This window comes from Rhinolophus hipposideros, assembly GCF_964194185.1.
Source record: "Rhinolophus hipposideros genome assembly, chromosome: 20".
Lineage (NCBI taxonomy): Eukaryota > Metazoa > Chordata > Mammalia > Chiroptera > Rhinolophidae > Rhinolophus > Rhinolophus hipposideros.
The window spans coordinates 38,625,306-38,650,385 of record NC_138066.1 but is presented as its reverse complement, the minus strand read 5'-3'; the positions used below and the strand labels follow the sequence as shown (position 1 = coordinate 38,650,385).

Genomic DNA, 25,080 nt, shown 5'->3' with positions numbered 1-25,080 from the left:
AGTGGAACTTGGTTTGAGGGTCTGGGGGAGGCAGACCCACCAGAGACCTAGGGACATGTGACCTGACCTGCCTTTGGACTCAGTGCCTCCATCCTCAGCAAAGTACTTGTGAAGACACTTGTTTCTCCCTTCCCCCTCCTGCCTAAAGGAGGATGGAAGGTTTGGAGACCTCAATCCAACCCAAAGAGGAGGACAGCTCATCTCATAATAAATGTAGTGATAATGATAACATTGTGTTATTATAATATGAAAATAACATTGTTCTTGGTGCATCTCATTTAATCTTCCCAACAATTCTGTGAAGTAGGTGTTACTGTCCCGTTTACTGGAAAGAAAACAGGTGCAGATGAGGCTCTTGAGTCCAGCCCAGGAGGTTGCTCTGATCTTACGCTGTAGGCAGATTGGAGGATCACACTGGGCAGATCCCCCGCCAGGATCGCGGAGGGGGGTGGGGATCTAGCAGTGGGACGGAAATCTGGCCAGAAGGTGGTGAGAAGGCTCCCTCCTCCCTTGATACCACCATCCTGGTCCTGCTGTCACTGCCTCCCAGGAGATAGCCAGGTGTGGCCCTGGATCCCGGGACGTGCTGGGGGAGGGGTGGCGTCTCTGCTCCTGGGGCGCTGGCCCGGCCCAGAGGGGACAGGAAGCCAGGACACCGGGGATTGTCTCTCGCAGCCGCAGCCCAGCCCCTGCCCGGGAGGAAGTTCTGCCGGGTGCTCTCCGCTGGTGCCTCCCTCGCTATATTGTTGAACAGGAAACCCGGCAGCTCCGGAGCTGGGCGGTGGAGGAGGGAGAGCCGGACGCCGAGCCTACGCGCGACTGCCGGGACCAGTGGAGGCGAGGCTAGCGAGTGGACACCCCGAGGTGCCAAAGCCAGGCCGGACCGGGAGAGGGGGTGCTGAGCCGGGGGTGGGGTTGGGGTACCGCAGGTGGCGGGTCCTCACCCGGGAGCACCGCGCGCCTGCTCCCGTTCGCACCGCGCTGGGATGGAAGCTGCGTGGTCCCGGGAGGAGGCCGCTCGGGACGGATTCCCCACTACCACCACCACCAGGAGGGCGGGGAAGATTAAGGGCGGCTCCCCATCCGAACGCAGGAAGGGCCCCAGAGCCGATCCAGGCGTTGGCGCCACTGTGACTCGCGCCACTGGGGCAATGGACGCAGGGCACCTCCTGGCGACAGGTCCGTCCTTGCGCTCCAGGGATCCTCCCTGCATTCCTCCCTTTCTCTTCGCTCCTCCGGGGTCGGGGAAGGAGCCGGGGCCTGAGTCTCCTCCCCACCCAGGCCAAGACCCTGCGCTCCGGTCGGTGTCCAGCCTTGGGAACCCCTCTGAGTTTTTCCAAGGCCGGCTGAGCTGCTCCGCGAAAGGGCCTGGGGAGGGCGGAGGTGGGCTCGGAGCGGGTAGTGCCTGCAATCCGGCTGCAACTAGTAGTTGGTGATTCAGAGTGCAAGTGGCCTCGCTCAGATTGGAAACGCCCGGGCGAGACGAGCCCGGGTCGAGCAGTCCCGGAGACACAGAGGCTGGCGGACTACAGATCCCGCGTGGGGGGAGGGGTGGGCAGGGGCGGGACTTTACCTTCCCTGGGCTCTGCTTGTGACCCACTAGCGCCCCTTGATTCGCAGCCCTCCCTACCCCTGTCACTCTCTTATGCCTTCTCTGGCGCCGGGCCTCGCTTCCAATGTCCCCACCGGACCAGACAGACCCATTCAGGCTCTCTTCGTCCCTCCCAGACACAGCTGCTTTGGGGATTGGGGGCAACCCTCCTGAGCGTTCCTCTCCCCCTTTGCTCTCCTTGCCAGCTCCTGCTCCCGGAGGTCTCTTCAGCCTAACTCTTGGAAGCCCCGCCCAACGGGATGGCAGGGACCTAACCTGCGTCGATCCACCGGCTCCGCCCATCCAGCCCATGGGCTCCCTGAGGCCCGCCCAGCCAACGTGAGTCGCGTGGGGGCGGGGGCAGGGGAAGGTAGCAAGAAGTCCTCCATGGGGTTTGTTGGCCTAACTTACCGCAGCTCACTGACACCTCCTCCAGGGCCCATTGTGCTTAGTGACTCAGTTTACACTTCTCTCACCGAGGAAAGCTTGAGGAAAATAGAGAAGGAGCGCTACACACCCCACGGCGGGACCCTGTTCCTTGGGTCCCTCAGCCTCAGTAAGCAGTCGAGCTCCCAGCTGCTGGTCCCGGGCCAACTTTTAGGAGCAGGTGTGGTCAGTGTAAAGGGTTAGAGGGACCAGTCACTTCCGGAGGAGGCCAGAAACTCCTCGCTTTGATGGAGGGACACAGGCAGATTGACATTTAGGCTCTGACCCCCTCCCCCGACACGCCTGGAGCCAGGCTGCGCCGGCCTGGAGTGGGTGGGAATTGTGGTGATCGCTCCAGGAGAGTTTTGGGGACCCCTGGAAAAACCGCACAGGTAGTCACTGACACAAAGTGCATTGTGTAGGGGCCACTCTCATGGGGCAATGTAGAGATCGCACGGCAGCTAGGCAGGCCGAGGAGGCCGAGCCTTTCTCCCGAGGTGGAGGTGAGAGCTGGAGAGCAGGGGCGGTGTGGGCCAGTTTGGGCGGGCCGAGCTCCAGATTCACGTCTGTAGCGAAGCCGCTGGGGAAGGAAACAAAAACAGACAGAACCGGTTCCCCGGCCTTGGCAGTCGTGGCCCTTTATGCTAAGTCTCTTGGACTAAGCGAAGAAGAGACACTCCCAAAGCCCGCGCCCCAACCCTGACCCCGCGGGCCCGGGGCACAGATGTCTGGAGAGAAGAGGCCCTGTGGACGCAAATTCCCTGAGGGCTGGAGGTGTTAGGACGAGATGGGGTGGGGGTGGGGAATGGGCTGTTCTTCCCATTTCACAGACGGAAAACTGAGGCCCAATCAATTTGGGGGCTAATTGTGGCGTCGAATTTATCGCGAGCAACCACCCCCATCTCTTTGAGCCAACGCTTCCCTGGCTGTAAAGCTGGACCAGTATTACCCACAATCTTCCCACCAAGGGATTGAGCGAGGCTCAAATCTTATAATCAACGCCACAGAATAAAAGGGTTGTTAGAATTCCATAATTGGGCGTAAGAATGAGCACCTAAGAGATTGTTTTATCTAAATCTCCGTTTTAGACCGAGGCCCGACCGCACACGATGAATGCAACCTTGGGACTCGAACCTAGGTCTTCCGTCTCCTTAACGTGGTGCGCTTCCGGACTCTGTGACACTGACTTCTGTGCCCCTCCTCCTTGCTGTCCACAGGGAGAGGCCGTGGCCGCGATGGCGGCGGACGTCGAGGGGGACGTGTACGTACTGGTGGAGCACCCCTTCGAGTACACCAGCAAGGATGGGCGCCGAGTCGCCATCCAGCCCAACGAGCGCTACAGGTTGCTGAGCCGAAGCACCGAGCACTGGTGGCATGTGCGGCGCGAGCCCGGCGGACGCCCCTTCTACCTGCCTGCGCAGTACGTGCGCGAGCTGCCTGCGATCGGCGACCCTGCCACCGCCCCGTCGCCGCCCGCACCCCACCCGCGCCCCGCAGCCCCGGAACCGCTTGCCTACGACTACCGCTTCGTGAGCGCGCCGGTGCCCAAGGGCCCCGACGGCGCGCCTGCCGAGCGCCGGGGCCGTGCGGGCTCCCTGTGCAGCCCTGCGCGGCGCGGCACCGCGACCCAGCGCAGCAGCCTGACGCCGGGCCAGCCCTCCTGCCTGTACACGCGGCCAGCGCCGAAGGTGAGGCCCGCGCAGTCCCTGGACGACCTGGCGCGCGCTGCCGCCGCACCCCCTGCCGGCCTCCTGGGGAGCGCCGGCAGCTTCAAGGCCTGTAGCGTGGCGGGCTCCTGGGTGTGCCCGCGGCCCCTGACGCGCAGCGACTCTGAGAACGTGTACGAGGCCATCGAGGACTTGTGCGGCCCGCCGCCGGAGGAGCTCCCGGAGCAGGTAAGCCGCGCGGAGCCGGGGGGCGGGCGGGGGCTGCGGCCGCTCCGAGCCCGGGCGCCAGAAGACCCACTTGGCTCAGCGTTCGGTTTGACGCGGAGCAGCAGTGTCGAGTGGCTTTGGACGAGCTCCCTCACCCCCAGCCTCATTTTCCTCAACCACGAAATGAGGGGGACAGGCTCACAATCTCTTATCTGCAATTTCGAAATGCCAAAACTCCCTGGAACCCAAAGGTTTTTCGTTGATCTGAACTGTTGTGAAGCCGCTGATGGTATTTTTTTAATCCTATTTGGTGTGAATATTCAGGTTTTGCTGCAGAAATGCAAATGAACTTGATTCCAGAATGCTGCCCCAAGCCTTGCTGGGAGGTTATAGCACCCATGGCAGGGGTTTGCGCCCGTATTACCTTTCTAAAATCCGAACCATTCCTAAGTGCATCTGGCATGAAATAGGGGATTGTGGACCTGCAGCCGTCTCCACCTGCCTCGCCTTTCTTGCTGGAGCTTGGCGAGTCAGAGATAATGGATATGAAAGTCAGAGGTCTGCTTCCCGTTTTGTCTGCTTCCAACATTACAGTTCCCTCTTTGGAAAAAGAAACAGAAAGAAACTTGATGGGTTTGTTTCAGAAAGAAGTCCAATTATAGTGAGTGTGGGTTCCCCTCCCCCCTTCAGAATTAATTGGGGAAATGGAAAATAGAGCACGTTTTAAAAACACTCTTGAATCCTCAGAATTCTGCCGGCGGCCCTGACATCTTGTACTTTAGGAACTTTTCCGGGTGGGGGGAGAGGCGGGGAATGCACAGATCCCCTCTGACATCTGCCTCCAGCTGTGTAGTGATGAGCAATTCGCTTCTTCTCTCAGGGTTTCAGTATGTGTTTTAGCCCAAAGGGGACGGGGAGAGGGGCTGGATGACCCCTGAAGCTTATGAGGCTCTCATTTCTTTCTTTGTACTTATTATGATTACCATAAACATTGATCCCTGCCACGTGCCAGGACGGAGTCTAGGGTGCCCAGAGGAAGGAGGCCCGTTCCCCTCAGCGAGTTCCTGGGTCTTCTTCTGCCACGTCTGGTTTATAGTGCAAAGAGCTCAGAATTTGAATCTACATAGACTCGAATTTGACTCTGCTGGGTCACTGGCTAGCTGCTGAGGAAACAATCCCCCAGCCCCAGTGTCCTCGTGTGTAAACTCAGGACAAGACCTAAGGATTAAAGTTGTTGGCAGCCTTCAATGAGATGACGCGTGAACGCGTGTGGCACGTAGTAGGCGGCCTACCAAGACTGGCTGGAGTCCCACTTAATAACCTTTCCTCCGAGTCTGAGCGGCCTTCGCTCGGGTTTCTGTAAGTGGCAGCTCGCCTCCTTGTGGTCAGCGCTGAGAACAGCAACGGCGGGTGGGGACGCGGACCTGGACCCGGCCTGGGGAGGAGAGTGGGGACAGTGGGATCTTGGTGCCCGGCGCCTCTGCCGGCCAGGGGGAGAGCTTTACTGGGATAGATGACTGGATGCCAGCCCTCCTTCTCCTGGCTCCCCTCGGCTTCCTGGGCAGATTCGTGGCTTCACAGTCTCTGTTCTGGTGGTGGTTGGAATGTCTATCTGTCCTTCTGAGGTGTGCTCCCCAAGGTGGAGGACTGGCCTCGCCCTCTGAACCCCCTTGTCCCGCATAGGACCTGGACCAGAGATTGTGCAACAGCGTGTTGAGGAGGAAGGAGGAGCGCTGGCTCCCTTTCCCAAGAGCTGGGGCGCTGCAGGTCTGCCCAAAAATACCACCCCAGAGCCCAGGATCAGGGTGGAAGAAGGAGGGGGAGAAGACCCCAAATCTCTTGAGAAAAGGAATCACCCCAGCAGCTATGGTCAGTCACGTTCCTTCCTCCAGCTCCCAGCAGTGAAGGGTTGAGAGAGGGGGACACAGGTAATAGGTGGGGTGGAGCTTCCTCACAGAGCAAAAAGCACCTGCCAGAGACCTGGGTACTGGCAGAGAGGCTCTGCCCGATCCCAATTCTGTCCCTAATTCACTGTGTGACCTCAACAAGTCGCTTAACGTCTCTGGTCCTGTTTCCTCCCTGAGTATGGGTATAACACCACACTCCCTGTGACCACCAGCTTTATTCTGGTGTCAGCTATGGGTCTCCTGACACCCCATCCCCAACAAACTCCAGGGGTGGGGAGTTGGTTCTCCCCTGGGAAGGAAACCCCACTCTGCTCTTAGTTGTTCAAAGTAGAGTTTAGAGAAGGAATTTCTTGAAAGAGGCAGGAGAAGCAGGTCCTACCTTCTCCTCAATTCACTCGTTCACTAAGCGTGAATTGACTGAACGCCTGCCAAGCACCAGGGGAGCCCCAGTCACCATCTGGGGGGAGGCTGGCAGGAGGGGACAGATGCCTCAGTCCAGCATGGCACAGGCCATCTGTGATTGAACTATACTCAGGTGCATGGGCAGAGGTGGAGGTGTGAGAAAATATGGCATCTTTGGGGCCTTACAGTCCCACCCCCACCCTGTACAGCTGAGCTCAGGGATGGGGCTTGGGCTGGGGAGTGGGTGGTGCCTGGCTGGGCAGAGCCTCATGGGCTCTCAGGAACTTGAGCTTTATCCTGCAGACGTTGGAAGGCTCTCAGCAGAGAAGGAAGTGGGGTTGAGAAAAGACCCCTGTGATGGGGGCTTCAAGATGGCAGAGGACCTTCGTGGTCTCCCGGACACATGGTGATGATGGGAGATTTGGGAGGTAGATTTGGTGGGACCTGGTGGCTGATGGTTGATGGGGGTGGGAAATCAAGATGAGTTCCAGCTTCCCAGTTGGCACACTGCAGGGGGAATGATGGGGACAGATGGATGGAGGAATGAGGCTAAACCTCTCTGGCCCTGCTGGGTCCAGGAGGCCGTTGGAGAGCTGGGTCTGCCACCCAGGAAAAGGCCTTCAGCATGTGATTTGGAGCTGTGGGTGGGAGAGAGTGTGAACATGGGAACAGAAGCAACTGACACAGTCCTGGGGCCACCACATTTGGGTGACAGACAAAGGGAGAGAGGAGCCTGAGAGGAAGGAACAGTCAGGAACAAGGAGGAGCACCAGGAGAGTGCTGGCCCAGAAGCTGAAGAGAAGTGTCCAGAAGAAAGGGAAAGTTAGATAAAGACCGTTAAATATCGGAAGTGGCCACCGGAAGTCAGTGGCCACCTTATCAGGAGCTGGTCACGGGGGGTTGCTGAAGGCAGAGAGTTAGAGGAGTGAAGATGAGGACATGGACCCAGAGTGTGGACAACTCTCAGAAGCTTCCCAGGGAAGGGAGAGACACTGTGTGGCCAGAGGCAGGTATAAGTCAAGGGTGGAGATGCCCCTGAACTGAAGTGACTGGGCAAGAGCCAGGAGAGGGGTTGACTAAGGATAGCGAGGAGGGGATTGATGAGATGGGGTCCCCAGGAGAAAAGAGTGAGGGAGGTGTCCAGAGAAGAGGCTGATGGGAGTGGGTGGGCAAGGATGTGAGGATTAGGTTACATGGAGTCGCTGGGGAGGGTAGGAAATAGCATCCAGGTTATGGACCATTGGACAAGGGGAGAGAGTAGCGTGGAGGGCAGGACAGTTGGCAAAGGCAGGGACCGCCCCCAGAAGAGAGGAACCTCTACACTGTGTAGCATTTTACAGACTTGTTATTCATCACTCACTCAACCAGCACGTAATGAGCATATACCAGCTGAGCTGGACACTTGGGACACAAAACGTGGTAAGATACAGCATGGTTCCATGGGCTTTCCTTCAAAGGCTCATCCTCCCAGCAGCCCAGAAGGCAGGCATAGACACTCCCATTTGCCCCAAGTACAAATAGAAGTTCAGAGAACAGTGACTGGCCAAAGGTCACACAGCCAGGAGGTGGCAGCACTCATGTCAGTTTGAGGCCTCCTGACCCCAAACCCTACCCTGGGCATCAGGCTCAGTCTCAGCCCGGTGGCCTTCAAGCTTGGCCACTCTGTTCCCCTCAGCAAGGACAGTATAAACCAAAGGCAAGGAGGTGTTCTCGTTTCCAAGTGCCCTCTGTGTGCCCAGTCCTGTCGTGAGCATGGGTGGCAGGGAAGGAGGCGTGAATTCCAAACCCTCACCTTGCTAGCTGCAGCTGAGGGTGTATTAGGAGAGTGAGATGTCCCAGGAGAACACATAAGCACCTACTTCTGAGAAGGAAGAGATGGAGGGGAGGGGGAGGTGAGCAAGAGCACTCTACCCCCCTCCTTACCCCCCACCCCTCCCACCCCCCCACACACACACCCGGTTCCCCTCCAAGGAGTGCTCCAGGATCCCAGGGAAGCCTGGTGAGGAAGGGGCCTGAGACTCCTCCCCTGTGGCTGCAGGGCCCACCCCTGGGCGAGGGGCCCTCCTGACTCCGGGATTTCAGGATGCGTCACCATCCCCGCCCAGACCGCCATCTGGACTGTAGCCCGTCCCTGCTGCTGGGGCACTGGCCACTAGGAGGAAGGAGTTACAGCCTGGGCCTCTGCAGCTTCTTATGCAAACAGTGCAGGAGGCGCCTCACCTGAGTAGGCGGCCTGGACTGGAAGGAAGGAGCCCCGGGCCCTAGGCTCTCCCTCTGCCAGGAACTGTGAGTGATTCTTCAAGTGGGAGTGGAGTTGGGACCCTGGGAGAGAGGTGCCAGGGCAGTTTTCCCACTCTTTTCTCCCCCTCCCCAGCCAGTCTTTCCCTGCACTCATGCTAAAGCCCACCTGGTGACTATCTCTGAGGTGCCCCCACCATTCTCTTTGGATCCCAGGCTTGGCACCCACTCCCTGGGACAAACTCCAAGGGCAACCCCAGGCAGCTATGATTGAGACAAAAGAACTGGCCTTGGACAGACCCACCTGAAAGTCTTTGGGGCCAGCCAGGCAGCCTTTAGGAAAGGAGGACTGGTAAAAGCAGGGAGTTGAGGCCACGAGGAGGGTTTAGTGAGTCCCCTGTCTGGACTCCCTCCTTTCAACAGCTCTCTCCACCCTCCAGCGGAGGGCAGCCCACCTGGGTGGCCCAACTGGTTTCTTCACACTTGGCCTGACCTTTCCCTCCCCATGACTCACCTGCAGCCCCAGGCTGTGATCTTCTTGTGAATGAGCTGGTACTTGGGTAGCCCTCTCCCATCCTCACCCCGCATTCCTGGCTACCAAGAACCCTCCCCACACCCACTGTTCCCAAGCCAGAAAGGAGCAACCTCTTACCCTGAAAGCTGGTGGTGGCCCCTTCATCCCCTGGGTGATCTCCCCCAAGACTGGGCCTCATTTCACCTCCCAGTCTCTGGTTCCCTTCAGCCTCTAGGACTCCTGAGATGGGCCCAGGCCAAGCCCACCTGCCTTCCTACTTCCTTCCTGAGCCCCAGCAGCTGGCCTCACTCTAGATTTATTTTCTCTGCCTTTCCTGGAGCTGTGTCCTATAGTGGGTGGGGCCGGGCAGTGGGTACTGAATGTCAGACCTGATGGCTGGTCGGTGCCAGACCCTGGGCATGGAAAATTCCATCATCATGACCAGGGTAGCAGATGAGCAGAATATGGTCAGGGTTCTACTCCAGAGTGTTGGGGAGCAAGGGGACCGTTGATGTGGGTTGGTGTCGAGGGAAGTAGGGCTACCAGGGCTGAGTTCCAGGGGCACAAGTGTTCTTGCTAAAATTAGGGAGACTTTGTTTCCAAATTGAGGAAGGACTGTGGTGTTGAGGGGATTTCCAGAGCTTCTGCCTAGTCAAGGAGACCCCTGCAGGACCCTTCTGTCCAGGCTCTGGGCTGGTCCACTGAGGCATGCAGGTGAGTGGGGCAGGGGTCCCTGTCTAAGCCTCCATGTCTGCCCTGCGGGCTGGCCTGACTTGGGCCCAAGAGAGGAAGTGAGGTGACAGAGGGGCCTGCTTTCAGATCCTCCCAGCCATCGTCTTCTCTCTTCCACGCAGCTGGAGTACTCCTTGCCCTGTCTGAATTTGTAAATTGTTCTTCCTCCCTACAAAAATAGCTTAACTCCATTATAAATATCTGGCTAATGGGGGCAAGTTTCAGTTTAATGACTGTTAGCATTTTGGTTTCTTTCTTTCCATCCATTCTGCTTTCCTAGGCTTATGTGTTGGGGCGTTTTATAGACATAAGGACATCATGATCATGGCATGCTGACAATTATACCATAATTTTTCACGTGCTCTGTTCATTGATTCAGTAAATGACAGGTACTGACCTGGGTACTGGGAGGCAATGAAAAATAAAGCGTGGTGCCTACCTTCAGGTAGCTTACTGTCTGTCCAGGAGGAGAAATTGACAAGCAAACCCACAGTTAACGATGTCGCAAGTACCTCTGCAGGTACTGTGGGGGGCACGTTGGAGGAGCACCCCTCTCCAGGATCTCACTAGTGAGAGGGAAATCTAAGACCACCTCCTGGCCAGGAAGGTGATGTCAGAGGTGAATACTGAAAGTTTCTACAATTCAGCCTCCTCCTTGAAACCCTCTGGACCTGGTGCTTTTTCAGTGGCAGACTTTATTTCACCAGTGGTAATTGGTCTTTTCAAGTTTTCCACTAGTTCTCCAGTTAATTTTGGCTATTTCATATCTTACTAGGAAAGCACTCTTTTTTTTTTCGAGATTTATGAAAGCTCCACTTTAAATTTATTTATGGATTTCTTCGTGAGCAAGTAAATGATTTTTCTGTTTTTCATAGACATAGAAAAGTATATATTTTAAGGTTCCATATGGATCAAATCAAGTTTCTTGGTTATATTATTCAAACTTGCATTTCCTTTGTATGCTTTTTTTAAATCTTTTACTCTGATTCTGATAGAGGTTTATTACATCTCTCACTCAAATTTTCCTTATAGAGTTCTTCTTAAACTTTCAATAGTTTTTGCTTTTTGTATTTAACTTACAATGCCGTTGGGAGTGTACAGATTGTGACTGTTCTGTGGTCACATATTGTGCCTTTGTCTCATTACGTGGTGTCCCTCTTTATCCTGCTTGGTGCTTTTAAACGGAAATCCCCCCCACTTTCTGTTATTAATATGGCCACTCTTACTTTTGATTTGATTTCATTTTATTTTTTGTACTTACTGATATATCTTGGTATCCTTTTATTTCCAGGTGTTATCACTTTTTTTTATTAAATTTATTGGGGTGAGTTATCACTTTTTTAAAAAGTGTATTTCTTGTATATATCATATGACTACATTTTTAAACCCAAGCTGACTCTGTCTCTTAATGGGATAATTTAATCTGTTCACATTTCGTTGAACAACTGATGCACTGTACTTGATTTTATTACATGGCTTAATTTTACATGTATTTACATGTATTTCCCTTCAATCATCTTGCTATTGATTCTCTTTTTCTCCCACTGTTAATCTGTTGTTCTGCTACACTTTCCATTTCATTTGGAGTTTCTGCTTTCCCTGGGGTTCCTAATCAAACGTGTTATATAAAATGTGCCGAGATGGGGATTCTTTTTCTCAGCAGTCCCATTTGGAACTCACAGAACCCCATCAGCCTGTACAGGTCTTTTTTCAGCTCTTTGTTCAGCTTAGAGAAATCTTTGTTGCATGATTATTGTTTCTTTTACTTTTTCTTTTATTTGCCTGTTTCTCCTGCCTGGATCCTCCTTGTTTCTTATCTTTTCCCTCTTATTTCTATTTCTATGTACTTTTTCTCTGAGGCTTAAGATATTTCTTCTTCTTGATCTTCCAGGCCGCAGATTTGAGTCTCAAGAGTGACCATTTTCTCCTTCAAGTTGTAATACAATGATATATTTTAACTTTGAACATACTCCTGTCTTTTGCTTTTGTGCTTTACTTGAATCTCCTCATGAGTCCTTATTTTTTCTTCAACATGTCTTTGTATTTCCAGCCCTTCTATCTTGCTAATAACTTCGAATTTTTTTCACTAGGTAATATACTTACATGGTTTTAAAAAACCAAAGCAATATTTCAAAAGTATATAGTAAAAATTCCCACACACACTCCTGCTTCCATGCCCTGTTCTCCATCAGATCCAGAGTCACTGCTTTTATTAGTTCCTTCTCTGTTCTTCAAGAGTTTCTTTAAACAATTACAAACTAGTATGAGTATACATTTGATGACTTGATTTTCTGTCTGTCTTACACAAAGGTAGTAGGTAGTGCACGTGGTCCTACATTGAGTTAATTTTTTGCCTTTTTGGTTTAACAGTGCATCTTGGAGATTTTACGTAGCCAGCACCGTCTCCTTCCTTGTAGCAACATGGTTTTCTGTTGTCAGGATATATCACAGTTCATTTAACTGTTAATGGACACTTGGTTTGTTCCCATCTTTCGCTAGTATGAAATGCTGTAAAATATATTATCTTAAGGTACCTTGAAATTACATTTTCATGTATTTAAGAATTGTTCATTTCTCTTTTTCTACGATTGATCTGTTCTTATACTTTGCCTTTTTTTCTATTGCGTTATCGGGCTTTTCTTTATTGATTTTTAGGAGGTTTTTCTACAATAAGGTAGTTGGTCTTTTATAACAAGGAAAGTAGCCCTTTGTCCATGGTATGAGTTGTAATCCCCCTGCCAAGTTTGTCTTTTGACTTTGCTCATGGTGTTTTTTTTAGCCACACTGGTTTTCTTAAAATACGTTTATGTAGTCCAATGTATAAATCACTTGATTAATGGCTTTTAGATTTTGAGTCTTTGTTATAAAGGCCTTTTTGTAATATAAAATTTTTCTCGTGTTTTCTTCTTTGATTATTTTATGGCTTCATTCGTTACATCTAAATCTTTCATCCTTTGGGGGGGGGGTGTATCTGAGTGGACAGAGTGAGATGTAGACACACCTTTAATTATATTTTTCTGAATGGCCTTCCAGTTGTCCCATCACCTCTTACTGACAAGTTCCTCTTCCTGCCATTATTTGTGATGATGTCTTTAGCATGTCTTGGCCCTATTGGGGTTTGATAGCAGTGGTTGGTTTGGTTGTTCTGCTTGTTCCCTCTCTCCAGCCACTTGGGCTGTCAGAGGAGTGGAGTTTATATGTCTTTGCTTACCAGGACTGGGGTCAAGCTGTTGGATTACCCACTTGGTGAGGGACCCTAGCGAGAAGGAATGGTGGCTTCTACTAGCAGGCCTGTGGAGCTGGGCTAGCCCCTGCTGTCTAAGACACCAGCCGGATTTCTGCCTGCCCCCGCTTCCTCAGTGCTCCCAGCTTGAAGGGCCAGGAGTGCTTAGCCCATCTGCTTGGTTCTCCATCAGCTCCTAGGAGCAAGGGGGGGTCACGGGGCCTTCACCCGAGGGCCCCATGGTGGGCCCAGTCTGCCCCACGAGTTGAGTTCCCAGGTTCCAGCCTCTGTCTCAGGCACTCTCACCTGTGCCAGACAGTCGTGCTCATCCAGCTGCTCCAACCCCTGCTAGGCTTGGGCAGTAGAGGGTAGCAGTTGGGAGCAGACATGTTGAAACTGCCATATTCCCAGAATCCCTGGCCCTAGAGCTGTATCCTAGAGGGAGTGACATTGCTTTGTCTATGATAGATTGGGGGTAGGGGAGAGCTGGTAGGACCAGTCTGTCTCCAGATAAGAAATAAGGACTACCTCATAGAGTAATAACACCGAGGCTGCAGAATGGTGAGAGAAAAAAAAGTTGGAGGGTTTTTTCTTACTTTTTATTATGAACATTTTCAAACATACGAAAGAATCAAGGGAATATTTAAATAAATATAATTATACCTATTGTCTAGATTTAACAATTACTATTTGACATGTTTATTCTTTTTCCCCCCAAGAAGTAAATTCCAGACTTCATCATCCTTCACCCCTAAAAACTTCAGCATGCACCTCTTAAAAATACTGCCATCACCACGGTACCATTATTACATCTAACAAGATTAACATTCATTCCTTAATATCATCTAAGGCCCAGGCCATAGTCAAGTTGCCCCCATTGTCTTCAAACAAGTCTCTCACAGCCAGTTTGTTTGAACCAGAACCCAGGCAAGGACCGTGCATTACATCTGGTTGTCTCTTAAATCTCCTGACAGGCCCCTCCCTTCCTTCTGCCCTGACTTGTTAGAGAGACCAGACCAGTTGCCCTGTAGAAGGTCTGTTTTAGATTGAAATGTGTGCTTCCTTGTGGCAGTGATTCCAGGGGTTAGTTCCTCTAAGCCCTGTGTTCCCGGGGATCGGTAGGTCTGAGAGGCTTAGTCGGTCAGGTCACCAGGGCTCGGCGACAGATGATCCCAGGGAAGCAGGAATCAAGGATAAACAGTAGGTCTCTGTTTGAGCGACAAAGGGGATGCTGAGATGGGGGGAGGAGGAGGATGGCGATGAACTCAGTCTGGGACATGCAGCTTTGCCGTGTAGGGCCGAGGACATCCAGTTGGGCAGTTGGATTTCTGAAGCTGGACATGCACTTGTGAGCCATTAACCTAATAAAGTCAGTTGAACTTTCTCAGAACAGTAGGGTGAGAAACAAAGATGAAGAGCACCGAGGAGACGGGCAGAGGAAGAGGCGCCAACCACGAGGCCATGTGTGAGGCAGTCTCGGAGGGAGAGGACTGTAAGGACTAAGTACCAGAGAGGAGTCAGGCCACACGAGGGCCCGATTTGTCCACAGGGAAGTTGTGGGAGACCTGAGCCATGGGCTGGGTGTCTGAGTGCGTAGACGGCGAGACAGTGGGGCACACACACGCCTTCACAAAGTTGGCTCTGAACAGGAGGAAGGAAAAGCTGGATCCAAGGCCATAGTTTCTCTTTTCAAGATGGAGTGGACCTTGAGTTTGTGGAAATGCCAAAGGGGCAAAGGCAGGTAGGTGGCAGGGGTTAGAGATTTGAGGTGAGGCAGCTTCTGAGCAAGTGAGAGGCAGTAAGGTTCTCCAGAACACCCTGTGCCCTCCCTGGGGGAGGGAGGAGAAATGGTGGGTACAGGTGAAGATAAGTTTGAGGGGTGGGTAGAAGGTGACCACCACCATCACATTTTCCCACCTTTAGAGGTTGACTCATAACCATGGCCTTCGCTGGCGGGCGGCTTCCTTGACAGACCACTTCTGACTCCTCCTGGCCTAGCAGCAGGAGGCCTCTCCGGTGCCTGCCAGCCTTACTCAGAGCACATGGGCTGTGAGCCATAAAGGGGCTCCACCCCAGGGCCCAGCTGCCCTGGAGGAGCAGGCCAAGCAGGCAGCCCTGTGAGGTCACCAAGAGGCTGGGGCAGAGTCCAAAGCTAAGGGCACTCAATCAAAACCCAAAGCCAGAAAAGCAGAAGCGCGGCCCTGCTCTCTTCCCCACTTTCTGGGGGGTGTGGGAACTCAGCTTTCTCACAAACCAACCCTGTGAATGGGGAAGAGAATGACAACACCCATTCTATAAATAAAGAAACTTAGGCCCAGAGATTCAAGGGGTCATCCAGAGAGAAACTGAGACAGTCTACACAAGAAGCCGGGTCTCTGGACTCCAGCCCCATTCTTTTGTCCTTAATCGGATGAATCTTCTGCCCCAAATCTAGGAGAAGAGACGCACCTCAGGCCATTGTGTTGGAATCTCTTACGATGTGCATGGGATAAGATTACACTGAGCCATGTGGGCCTTAGCACAACATGGATTGCCCAGGCCCCAGCCTGACCCAGTGCCATCGGACTCAGAGGGGGTGGAGCCAGGTGTGCCTCCCCAGTATTCTGAGGCTTGAGGCCCGGGACCCTGCAGGTGACCCCCAGCCGCCCCACTGCACGTAGGTGGACACGTTGCTCAGGGCTGGGGTGGATACGGAGGAGGCCCGGACTCTGTCCTGGAGAAGGTGTGCTCAGGGGAGGGACAGACAGACGCCAGAATACTTCTGTGCCCTTGGCTAAGCTCCCGGAGGCAAAGATCACTATTCATTCCCACCATCCCTCCAACCAGCCCAGGTGGCCCAGAGCAGGCTCAGAGTCAGCGAAGGAGGCTCTGTCCCCTCCCCAGCCCCCTGAGCCAATCCCTGGGCTCCACTCACAGTTTTGGGCATTCCTTTTGCTTTGGCCCCAGAGAGCTGATAGGATTTTCTGGTTGCACCTGTTCTGGTTGCCCCGACACTCCTCAGAGGGTTCAGAGGGTTTTGGAGAGAAGCGATAAGGACAGAGGCCTGGAGAGATGGGTGATGTGCAGCTAGCTGGCTTGTTCTGGCCTCTCCCCCACCATGGACCTCTGGAGACTTGAGGGTGTGGTTGAGGGAGGAGGACCCCACTGGGGAGCCACTGTGGTGACCACGTCCTCTTGCTTGAGAGGGGAAGCCCAGACAGGAGGTCTGAGGAGCCAACCTCAGTGACCAAGAACAAGCCAGAGCTGTGTGGGTTTTACTTGGTCCTTGTAGTTTGGGGTCAGAGCCACTGGGAGACCCCAACGGTGCTGGCCAGGCCTCTTACTGGGGAACAGCAGCGGGTGGGGTCCTGGCTGCCTTTCCTGTGGTCCTAGTCCCCCACACTGTCACTCCTGGTCCCTACCACCTGGAGACCCTGCTCCCCAATTTCACATGCTGGGCAGAACTAGGGCCTGGATTTTCACACCTGCCTTCCTCTTTCCCCTCCTGACTACAGGCCTCTCCCTGGTGGCTCAGAGTTTCTGGTTGCTTTGGAATTTACAGCTATTCTTGGGCATGGTTCCATCAATCTTGTTGACCTGTCCTGCGAGGGGGATGGGGACACCGTCCTAGCCTGGGTGCGTAGGTGGGGCAGTGTGGTGTGTCAAGTGTTCTGGGCGATTAGTCCACCTCTGGGGTTCTGGGCTTCTGAGTTGGGGCACAGAGGACTATAGGGAAGCTTTTAAGGGCAGAGAAGGGCATTGACCCCAGACTTGCTCTGGATGTAGTCTCCCCAAGTGTCCCACACCCCAAATCCATACCATGCCTGGTTTACTTGAGTTCTAAGCCCATAGTGGGTGCAGGGGAAAGAGCCCTGGGGGACATGGGCAGAGGAGAAAGGACAGCTAGGTCTGGGAGCAGGAAGATGAGCGAAATGGAAGAATAAGAGGTGAGGGGTTTGGGATCCAGGGTGGGAGGGTGGCGGTCAGAGCCTGAACTGGGAGCTGAGTGCCCCTGTGAGAGAGCCTTCAGGCTGGTGAGTGGGAGGGCAGAGTGCTGCCTGGCCCTTGGGGCTAGGGAGGATGCACTTCTGAGGGAATCAGTGATGACAAGATGGTCCCCAAGGGATTGCGGAGGGGCCCAGCTCCTCACCACCGAAGATACTGTTTCTGCTATGCATGGTCAGGGTCTGCATACCCACTTGCATGACAGGGTTAAGGGAGGAGTGGCTAGGAGGAAACTTAGGGTGGAGGGGGAGCTGGTTCCCGCCCGCCTGCTCTGGGTCCTTGGAGAGTGGCGGAAGGACACAGGCATACTTGTTTATATATGTGGCCATGCAGCCCGCACGGCTGCACGCCTCTTGGTGACCAAGGCTGAAGGAGGCAGACGCTGTGGTCAGGTGGGTGGAGAGATGGTGGTGTGGTCAGGATCCCTCCTGGTCTCCACGTGGCCGGAGGGATTCAGACACTGGTTCTGCTGATACCACATCTGCTCAGACCCCTTCCTCTTTGAGACACCCTTCCTCCCACGCAAGCTTCCTCTTTCCCGTCACACCCTCCCTGGGAGTTGATGGCCACTTACTGTTCTGTCTAAGCCAGCTCAGGCCCGAGCACCCAGCTACCCCATGCCTGTCCCATCTGTACAGCCTATCCCTCCCCCACCCATGGCTCCAATGCCATCCTTTGGTGGAGCCTGCACAGTGGCTGTGTCTGGACCTGGGATTTAGAACTCATTGGTAATCAGAGCACTGAATGGGGCCGCCAGTGGTGTCCTTGGACACATAAAAGTACCCCAGATCTGAGACAACCCCCCCCACACACACACACACACTCTCTCTCTCAGGCAGCCTCTGTCTCAGGCAGCACTTCCGCAGCCCTGACAGGAAATAAGCTGAAGGCTCAGCCTCCCGCCATCTCAAGGCAACTTCTTGTTTCCCTGTTGCCCTGTGCCAGCCCCGGGGTTGTGCCCTTGGCTCCACCTTCCCAGAGATCTGTCCCAGCAGCTCAGAGGGGACAGGATGGTGGACATGATTGCCAAGCTGACCAGGAGGCAGAGTCGGCACCCACGGGGACAGGTAGGGGGCCCTTCATTGGGGACTGAACTCAGCTTCTGATAGGGTAGCAGGAGGGCCTGTGGGCCGCCAGTGGGCCTCCATCCCCTGGCCCTGTCAGGAACTGGGGTGCAGAGTAAGGAGTCTCATGGAGCTTGGAATCTTCCCTTCTTTCTTCTTCCTGTCTCCGAGGCCTTGCCTGTCTGAGAGGGGCTGCAAAGGGATGCTGAGAGGTAGTGATCAGCTCAGGGAAATAGGCCTGCCTCCCACTTGTGGGTGAGAACTGAAAACAACAGGAGCTCTTGGGGCTGGGAAGCTGCATGTGGTGAGAGCCGGGCCCTTCTTGGCTCTGTTGTGTGGCCTGAGGTGGGAGAACACTTCCGCTTTGCTAATCAGTGTTCTCTGTGTCTCTATCATGACTGGGTCTGGGCCCCAAGAGCTCTTGGTGTCCTAGTCAGGCCCCTGTTGATAGACTACATCTGGGTCTTAACTAGGCCTGCAGGACTTAGGGGTGGGAGGTGGCACCACTCTAACCTGGGCAAACTCCCCCGTGAAAGCCAGAGGGCATGGAGGGACTGGCCCCACCGGCTTCCAGGAGCTGGTCTGAACCTGCTGAGGCTCTGCTGGGAGAGGAAAGTGCCTCTGTCCCAGCCCTGTGGGCCTCTCTTGAGGGTTTTAGAGTTTGAAGGGGCGTCGGGGCTGCTGCAGTCTAGCTCCCTCGCAGGACTGCCACATCCCTAACGGGGTGGTCCTCTGCTTGCTCTCCTCCAGGGAAGACCCCTTATGACCTGCTGGGCCAGCCCCAATCCTGAGAATGTGCTTCCTTCGAAGGGGCACTGCCCTGCCCCCATAGACTGAAGCCCCACAGTGACAGCCCTGTCACACTGGAGGCCTAAACTTCTACCTCCCAGGTCTCTTCTGTACCTGCTGGGGATATTCCTCATGCAACATCCTCATCAGACCAACCAGCTTGGGACTCCCTGTGGACACAGCGCCAAGGCCAGCAGCCTCGCCAGGGGGGAATCCCCCTTCCAAAGAGTCTGGCTTCTTCCTTGGCTGGTCCACTACCATGTGCCCTTCCAGCCCCTGTCCCAGGGATGGGCAAGGCCAGTGCCTCAGTGGTCCAGCTGGGGTGCACGGGAGGTGTGTCTGGTCATCCACCTTCCTCTACTGCCTTCATCATGTCCTCCCAAGGAGTCTGCTGTTCTGGTGCTTGAACCCTGGTTTGCAGGAAGTTCTTGCTTAGAGCGACCCTGTCCTGTAGTGACCCAGAGCGTCTTCTGTAGTGTCAGGTGTATTTGTTTGTTGCTGAAGTCTGGCATGGAATTGACTTGTATACTTAAGTAGTAAGTGCTTTTGGTTGATCTTCTGTGTGCTGCAGGGCATTGGACCATTTGCTAGGCGGTGCGGGGGGTGGCAACTGAGGTCAATTCTATCATCCTGGGTCTTGCTCTCAAGACACTCCTGCCTTTTGGGGGCAGAGAAGGAAGGCAGATGGGTGGACAACCAACTGACCACCAAGGCAGAATGCCATCAGGCCCTAACAGACTAGAGTGCCAGCGGGCTAGACTTCTCTCTGGAGGGAGTCCTCCCTGAAGTGAGACCTGTGAGCTGAGCACCAGTGGGGGAGTAGGATTTGATAGGCAGGGAATGACAGCAGGGAGTTCCAGGCTGAGGGCATGGCTGGAGCAAAGGCACGGACGTAGGAAGATACCGTTGTGTGTGGGGGAAAGTCAGCAGGCTGGTGTGGTTGGAAGACAGTATGCCACAGGAGGTGTAGTGGGTGGAGAGAAAGGAGAAGTGGGCTGGAGAGTTTGTCTCAGCCATACAGGAGCTTGTGGGTAACGGACAGGAGTGAGGCATTGATGGACTGGACCCAGTTCTTCCTTCCCCATACGTGCCTGGGACCTGCCACCCTGGGTAAAACTGCCGGGCACAACCCCCTCTCCGACAGTATTTTTGTTTTCTTGTTAACATCAACCATCATGGACATGCTGTGCTTTTCATTCATGGCTTGTTCCCCTCCCCTCCCACACCATTTGCGTACATGTACAGGCTGCCCGGGCAGGGGGCAGGGATTCATGTCCATTTCCTCACTGCTGCATGCCCAGTGCCGAGAGCCGTGCCTGGGGCAGAGCTGGCGAATCTTTTTTGAACAAATGGTGCTTTTATAGGTGCCTGCCTAAGGCTCAGGGAGAGGCCACCTTGAGCAGGAGCTGCTTCCCCTCTTGAGACATTTACAGTTTCATGAAGGTGTCACAGCAACAGAGAAACTTCTATATTTAAAAAAAAAAAAAGGTTTATTGTACAAAATATTGAGGCTGCAGAAAAGTTGAAAGGAAAAACAACTAAATGGAACGTATCTAATCCTTATAATTACCTTGCCCAGAGATGACCTCTGTTAGCATTTTGGAAGGTTTCTCAAAACACACAAAATTGGAATTCTGCTAAGTTTACCATCTTGAAATGTGCTTTTCCTTCATAGCATTATGTATTCTTAGAAAACACTGTTAATCTCCTGGCGTTGTGCTGCTGCCTGGGGTTTGACAGCGTAGGTATCCATCCCCCTGGCTGGCTGAGGGGGTTAGGCTGGAACCTGACACCCGAGCTGAGTCCTAAAGAAGGATCCACCGGGTGAGAAAGGGGTGGGGATGGGCCTGGGCAGTCTGTGACTGAACTGAGGCATGTAGGAGACACAGAAGAGAGGATAGGGGCCTCCACCAAACTGGGTGCTATAGGAGCTTAAAGCTCAAGGCCAGGGGAAGGAGTGGCAGGAAATAAGGTGGAAGTCAGGCAGGTGATGGGGCCTCCAGTGCCCTGTTAAAAGCTTAGACTTTGCTCTGCAGGCAGCAGGGAGCCCTGAGGGTGTTAAACATGAGCGGCCTCATATTCTGTATGACTAAACCCTCCAGCCCACCTCACTTGCCTCTGGAGGGGGAAAGGGTGCTCTCTGTTCTTTGCCCCTCCTTCTGCCCTCCCATCTGGCTCTCCTTTGTCTGTCCCTTGTCTGGAGTTGATGCTGAGGCCTGCAAACCCCACATCCAGGAAGTTCCAACCCCAAATCCAAAGTACTGATTCCAGTCCCAGAGCTTTCCGGGCCAGGAAGGAAGAAGGGGTGGGGGCTCTTGGTGGGGGGTGTAGAATGCAGCAGGGCCCTGCCCCCATGTGACTCAAATGGAGGCGGAGAAAGGATGGGTCCCAGGCCATTTCTCTGTTCCTGCCCAACCTTTGAGTCACCCCTGTAAGTGCACAGCTGGGAGAACTCGGTTATCGATATTTTATTACTAATAAATAATTCATGAATTGTCCCACGCATCTGGGGCATTTCCTACTTTACAAAGCATTTTCAAGAACATTTCCTCATTCGCTCTTCATTACTATTTCCCGGCAGGGCAGATATTTTGCAGCCAGGGGAACTGAGGCAGGGAGGTACGGTGACTTGCTGAAGGGTCACCCAGGTGGCAAGTGGCTTCAGAACTGACTTTCCTCCTCGCACAGGTGGACGACACCCCGGAGCCCGTGTACGCGAACATAGAGAGGCAGCCTCCGGGTACTTTACCTGGCGCCACCGCGGCCCCCCGCGCCAGCCAGGTGTGGGAGACGCACACGGACGCGGGCACCGGGAGGCTCTACTACTACAACCCAGACACGGGCGTGACGACCTGGGAGTCACCCTTTGAGGCTGCCGAGGCCACTGCCAGCCCCACCACCTCCCGGGCCTCGGTGGGCAGCCGCGAGAGCCTCGAGACCGACTGGGGCCAGTACTGGGATGAGGAGAGCCGCAGGGTGTTCTTCTACAACCCACTGACGGGCGACACGGTCTGGGAGGACGAGCCCGAGGACCAGCCGGAGGACGAGGACGAGATGGACATGCAGCCGGGCCTTAGCCCGGGCAGCCCCAGGGACCAGAGGGTGAGGGGCGGGGCCTGGGCAGGGGTGGGTGAGGCTGGCTTTGAGGACCCCTGACCCAGTGTCTGCTCCCTCCATCCCCCGGACTCTCCGTGAAGGGTCTGGCCTGATCCCAAAGAGCGGGCCAGGGTCAGTACAGGATCTGAGAACATCTGACTCTGTCTTCTGCTGCCTGCAGCCCCCCACCCCCGAGACGGACTACCCGGAGTCGCTGACCAGTTACCTGGAGGAGGACTATTCTCCTGCGGGCTCGTTCAGTGAGCCCGGGCCCGCCTCTCCCTTGGCCACGCCCCCCGGCTGGTCTTGCCACGTGGACCCGGAGGGGCAGACGCTCTACACCAACAACTTCACTCTAGAGCAGGTAGGGGCGGTGTGCAGATGGGCGGTGTGCAGATGGGCGCAGACAGCCTCCGGGACACACCTCCAACCCTTCCTTCCTCACAAGTAGCTCCCCTTAACACTAAACTGCAGCTCCTGCACCGGCCCAAGCCAGTCCAAGACACTGGGTCACCCGCACCTGCCCCTCCAAACTCTGCTGTTGGGCTCTGGTTAGAGGGAACCTTTTCCTCCCCTCTCATGAGGCCCGCTGGAGCCCTGACTTTCCCTCTCCCCACAGTGGGTGAAGCTGGAAGATGAACATGGGAAGCCCTACTTCTACAACCCAAATGATGCCTCAGTTCGGTGGGAGCTGCCCCAGGTAACCAAATGGGGAAGGGAGAGTCCTGGGGAGAGAGGAGGTGATTATACATGACAGCATCTTTCTCCCCAGATCCCAGTTCCTGCCCCTCGAAGCATCCGCAAATCCAGCCCGGACAGTGAGACCCCAGCCCAGGCCAGCCCCCCTGAGGAGAAAGTAAGGAAAGGGGCACATAGACCCTGGCAGGACCCCACAGAAGAAATAAGGGAGTTCTAGAGGTCCTGGAGGCTGGGATTGGGACGGCATGTCTCTCCCATAGGCCTCAGCACTAGCCTGGGCTAAATGAACCTGGGACTGGGTCACCTGAGGCCCAGAGTTGGGTGAGGATGGGAGCTGGGGGGAAATCACGCCTGCTGCTGCTGCTGCTTCTGTGGGAGCAGACACCCTACCACCAGCAGCAGCAAAGAGGGTTCAGTGGAGACTCAGGCCCGGCCTGTGGGGAGTTGCTGGGTGAGGGGGAGACCCACTATGGCTCACTCCCTTAACTGCCTACTCTTTCCCCTTCTCTCTTTAAGATCAAGACCCTGGACAAGGCAGGCGTGCTCCATCGCACCAAGACAGTGGACAAGGGAAAGCGGCTCCGGTGAGAGCAGGGCAGGGTGGGCCTTAATGACTGTGTTCACTGAGGATTTCCTCTATGCCAGGCTCTTGTTAATCCTCATAGTGACTTTATAAGATGTCCTGTGAGGGTACTGAGGCACGGAGAGATATAGGGAGGGAGTCCCCCTCACAGCTGGGTGCCCCAGCTATGTTAAGCTCTGTGCCCTGCTCTTTTGGGTGGGAAGGGAGCCTCAGCCCATGGCCAAATCCGCCCTGCACCCTGCCACCCTGCACTTCCACACCCACCTAGGAAGAAGCACTGGAGTGCCTCCTGGACAGTGCTGGAGGGCGGCGTCCTGACCTTCTTTAAGGACTCGAAGACCTCAGCTGCAGGCGGTCTGGTGAGGCCCAGGCCCCCGGAACTGGGATCACCCCACCTGCTCCTGACTCCTGGGGGTTTTCACCTGATCTAACTTGTTAAAGGCCAGGTCTGAGACAGTAGAACATGAGTAGCAAGGGAGCTGGGCCTTTGCCAGGGGGTGACAACACCCCAGGACAAGCACTTGCAGCCACCTAGGGCGTGGGGAGCAGTCCTTGAGGCCCGCCAGCTCCAGCCCACTGCGCAGGCAGCTGAAGACTAGGCACCCTGCTCACAGGGATGGGGGCTGCACACCTTTCTCCTTTCCTCTCCTGAGTGGGCAGGCAGCAAAGGACCAGCCAGCCTGCAGGCGCTGTGGTTAAGAAGTACCAGGATCGCTGGGTTCCAGGAATCCCTGGGTCCTCACCCTCATCCTGTCACTAGAGCAAAGGGAGCCTGGTGGGTTGGAGCCAGCGTGCTGTGGCAGGCCTGTCTGAACTGAGGGCTCCTTCACCCTTCCTCCCTCTCTCACAGAGGCAGCCCTCTAAACTCTCTACCCCCGAGTACACGGTGGACCTGAAGGGGGCCTCTCTTACCTGGGCCCCCAAAGACAAATCCAGCAAAAAGAATGTGCTAGAGGTGAGTTGTGAGGGTGGGGAGAAGAGGGGGCTTACTGGTGGCTTGGGACCCAAACTAGGCAAGCCTCAAGAAGGAGGACCCGGGGAAAGTTGGAGCAGGAATTCTCAGGGCTCAAAGCCAAAGTTGCCCCCACCTCAGGGATCTGTCCACAGTGTTTCTGGTATCATGGATTCTGCAGTTTCCACTTCTGGAGCATATTTTACCAATCCTTGGACCTGGCTGGTGGTGAGGAATAGGGGGTCTGTGCAGGATGACACTCTGACATGCCTAGAAGGGCAGCCGTCAGCCCAGCTGCTCTGGTCTGAGACAGACAGGAGACTCCCCGCCCCTTGCTACTTCCTCTGACAGGCTGGGAAACCTGCTCTGGCTGGTCAGAACCCCGCTTCCGACTGGACTGGGTCCCCAGTGAATACATCAGGGCAGTGGACACTTTTCTTAGGCTCCTCCAGCAGGAAAACAGAGGCCCGGTGGGGCCCAGGCAAGGACACTCACAGTGCCACACCCTTCACTGTCCTCATATTGTCTTGTTTTTAAACTGCTTTTACCCTCACTTCAGTTCTAAAAAGTTTTGAAGTAATTCATGACAAAAATACATATGGTGAGTTGATAAAATTCACTGAAAGGTCAGGACTAGGCAAACAAGTTAGAGAAGGGGGTCAAAGTAGAAAGGAATTAGGGGCAGATGAAGCATGGGTGTCTAAGTTGTTGCTGAAAAAAATTAGCTCCGGGTTTCCTGGTAGGCAAAGTGAAAAAAGGGCATGGTTCTTATTATTGGTGGGGAGGAACCTTCCCAGATTTTGAGGAAAGTCAAAGTTTTTTCCTAGCCCTTACCTCTTGAAAAAATGTTTTAGTATGCAGCTCCATTCTAGTTTAGTAGGGACTCTTGGGTCTCCTTCAGGTAACATATGATGGAAGCCAAAAGCACGGCGGTACATCTCAGCACAGAAAAAGTAATTCTGCAAGGAGCTTGAGGATGTGGTTTTCTAATGATTCACTAAGCTTC

At 54.5% G+C, this 25,080-nt stretch overlaps 1 protein-coding gene across 6 annotated transcripts in view; it reads left to right on the top strand.

Moving 5' to 3' along the window:
- Positions 1-443: 443 nt before the first annotated feature.
- ARHGAP27 (Rho GTPase activating protein 27) overlaps positions 444-25,080 on the top strand; it is a 30,750-nt gene continuing 6,113 nt past the window's right edge. Inside the window, exons 1-10 of one of the 6 annotated variants that reach the window (XM_081027148.1) lie at positions 444-864; positions 1,798-1,930; positions 3,235-3,912; positions 21,433-21,846; positions 22,022-22,204; positions 22,460-22,540; positions 22,613-22,696; positions 23,056-23,123; positions 23,391-23,481; positions 23,973-24,077. In XM_081027148.1, coding sequence (XP_080883274.1) covers positions 3,253-3,912; positions 21,433-21,846; positions 22,022-22,204; positions 22,460-22,540; positions 22,613-22,696; positions 23,056-23,123; positions 23,391-23,481; positions 23,973-24,077 — 1,686 coding nt within the window. In that variant the 5' untranslated portion in view covers positions 444-864; positions 1,798-1,930; positions 3,235-3,252. Of the gene's footprint in view, positions 865-1,797; positions 1,931-3,105; positions 3,913-8,344; positions 8,487-17,867; positions 17,959-21,432; positions 21,847-22,021; positions 22,205-22,459; positions 22,541-22,612; positions 22,697-23,055; positions 23,124-23,390; positions 23,482-23,972; positions 24,078-25,080 lie in introns of those variants that run through there. The other 5 variants (XM_081027149.1, XR_013991827.1, XM_081027151.1 and 2 more) reach the window with 5 other exon arrangements.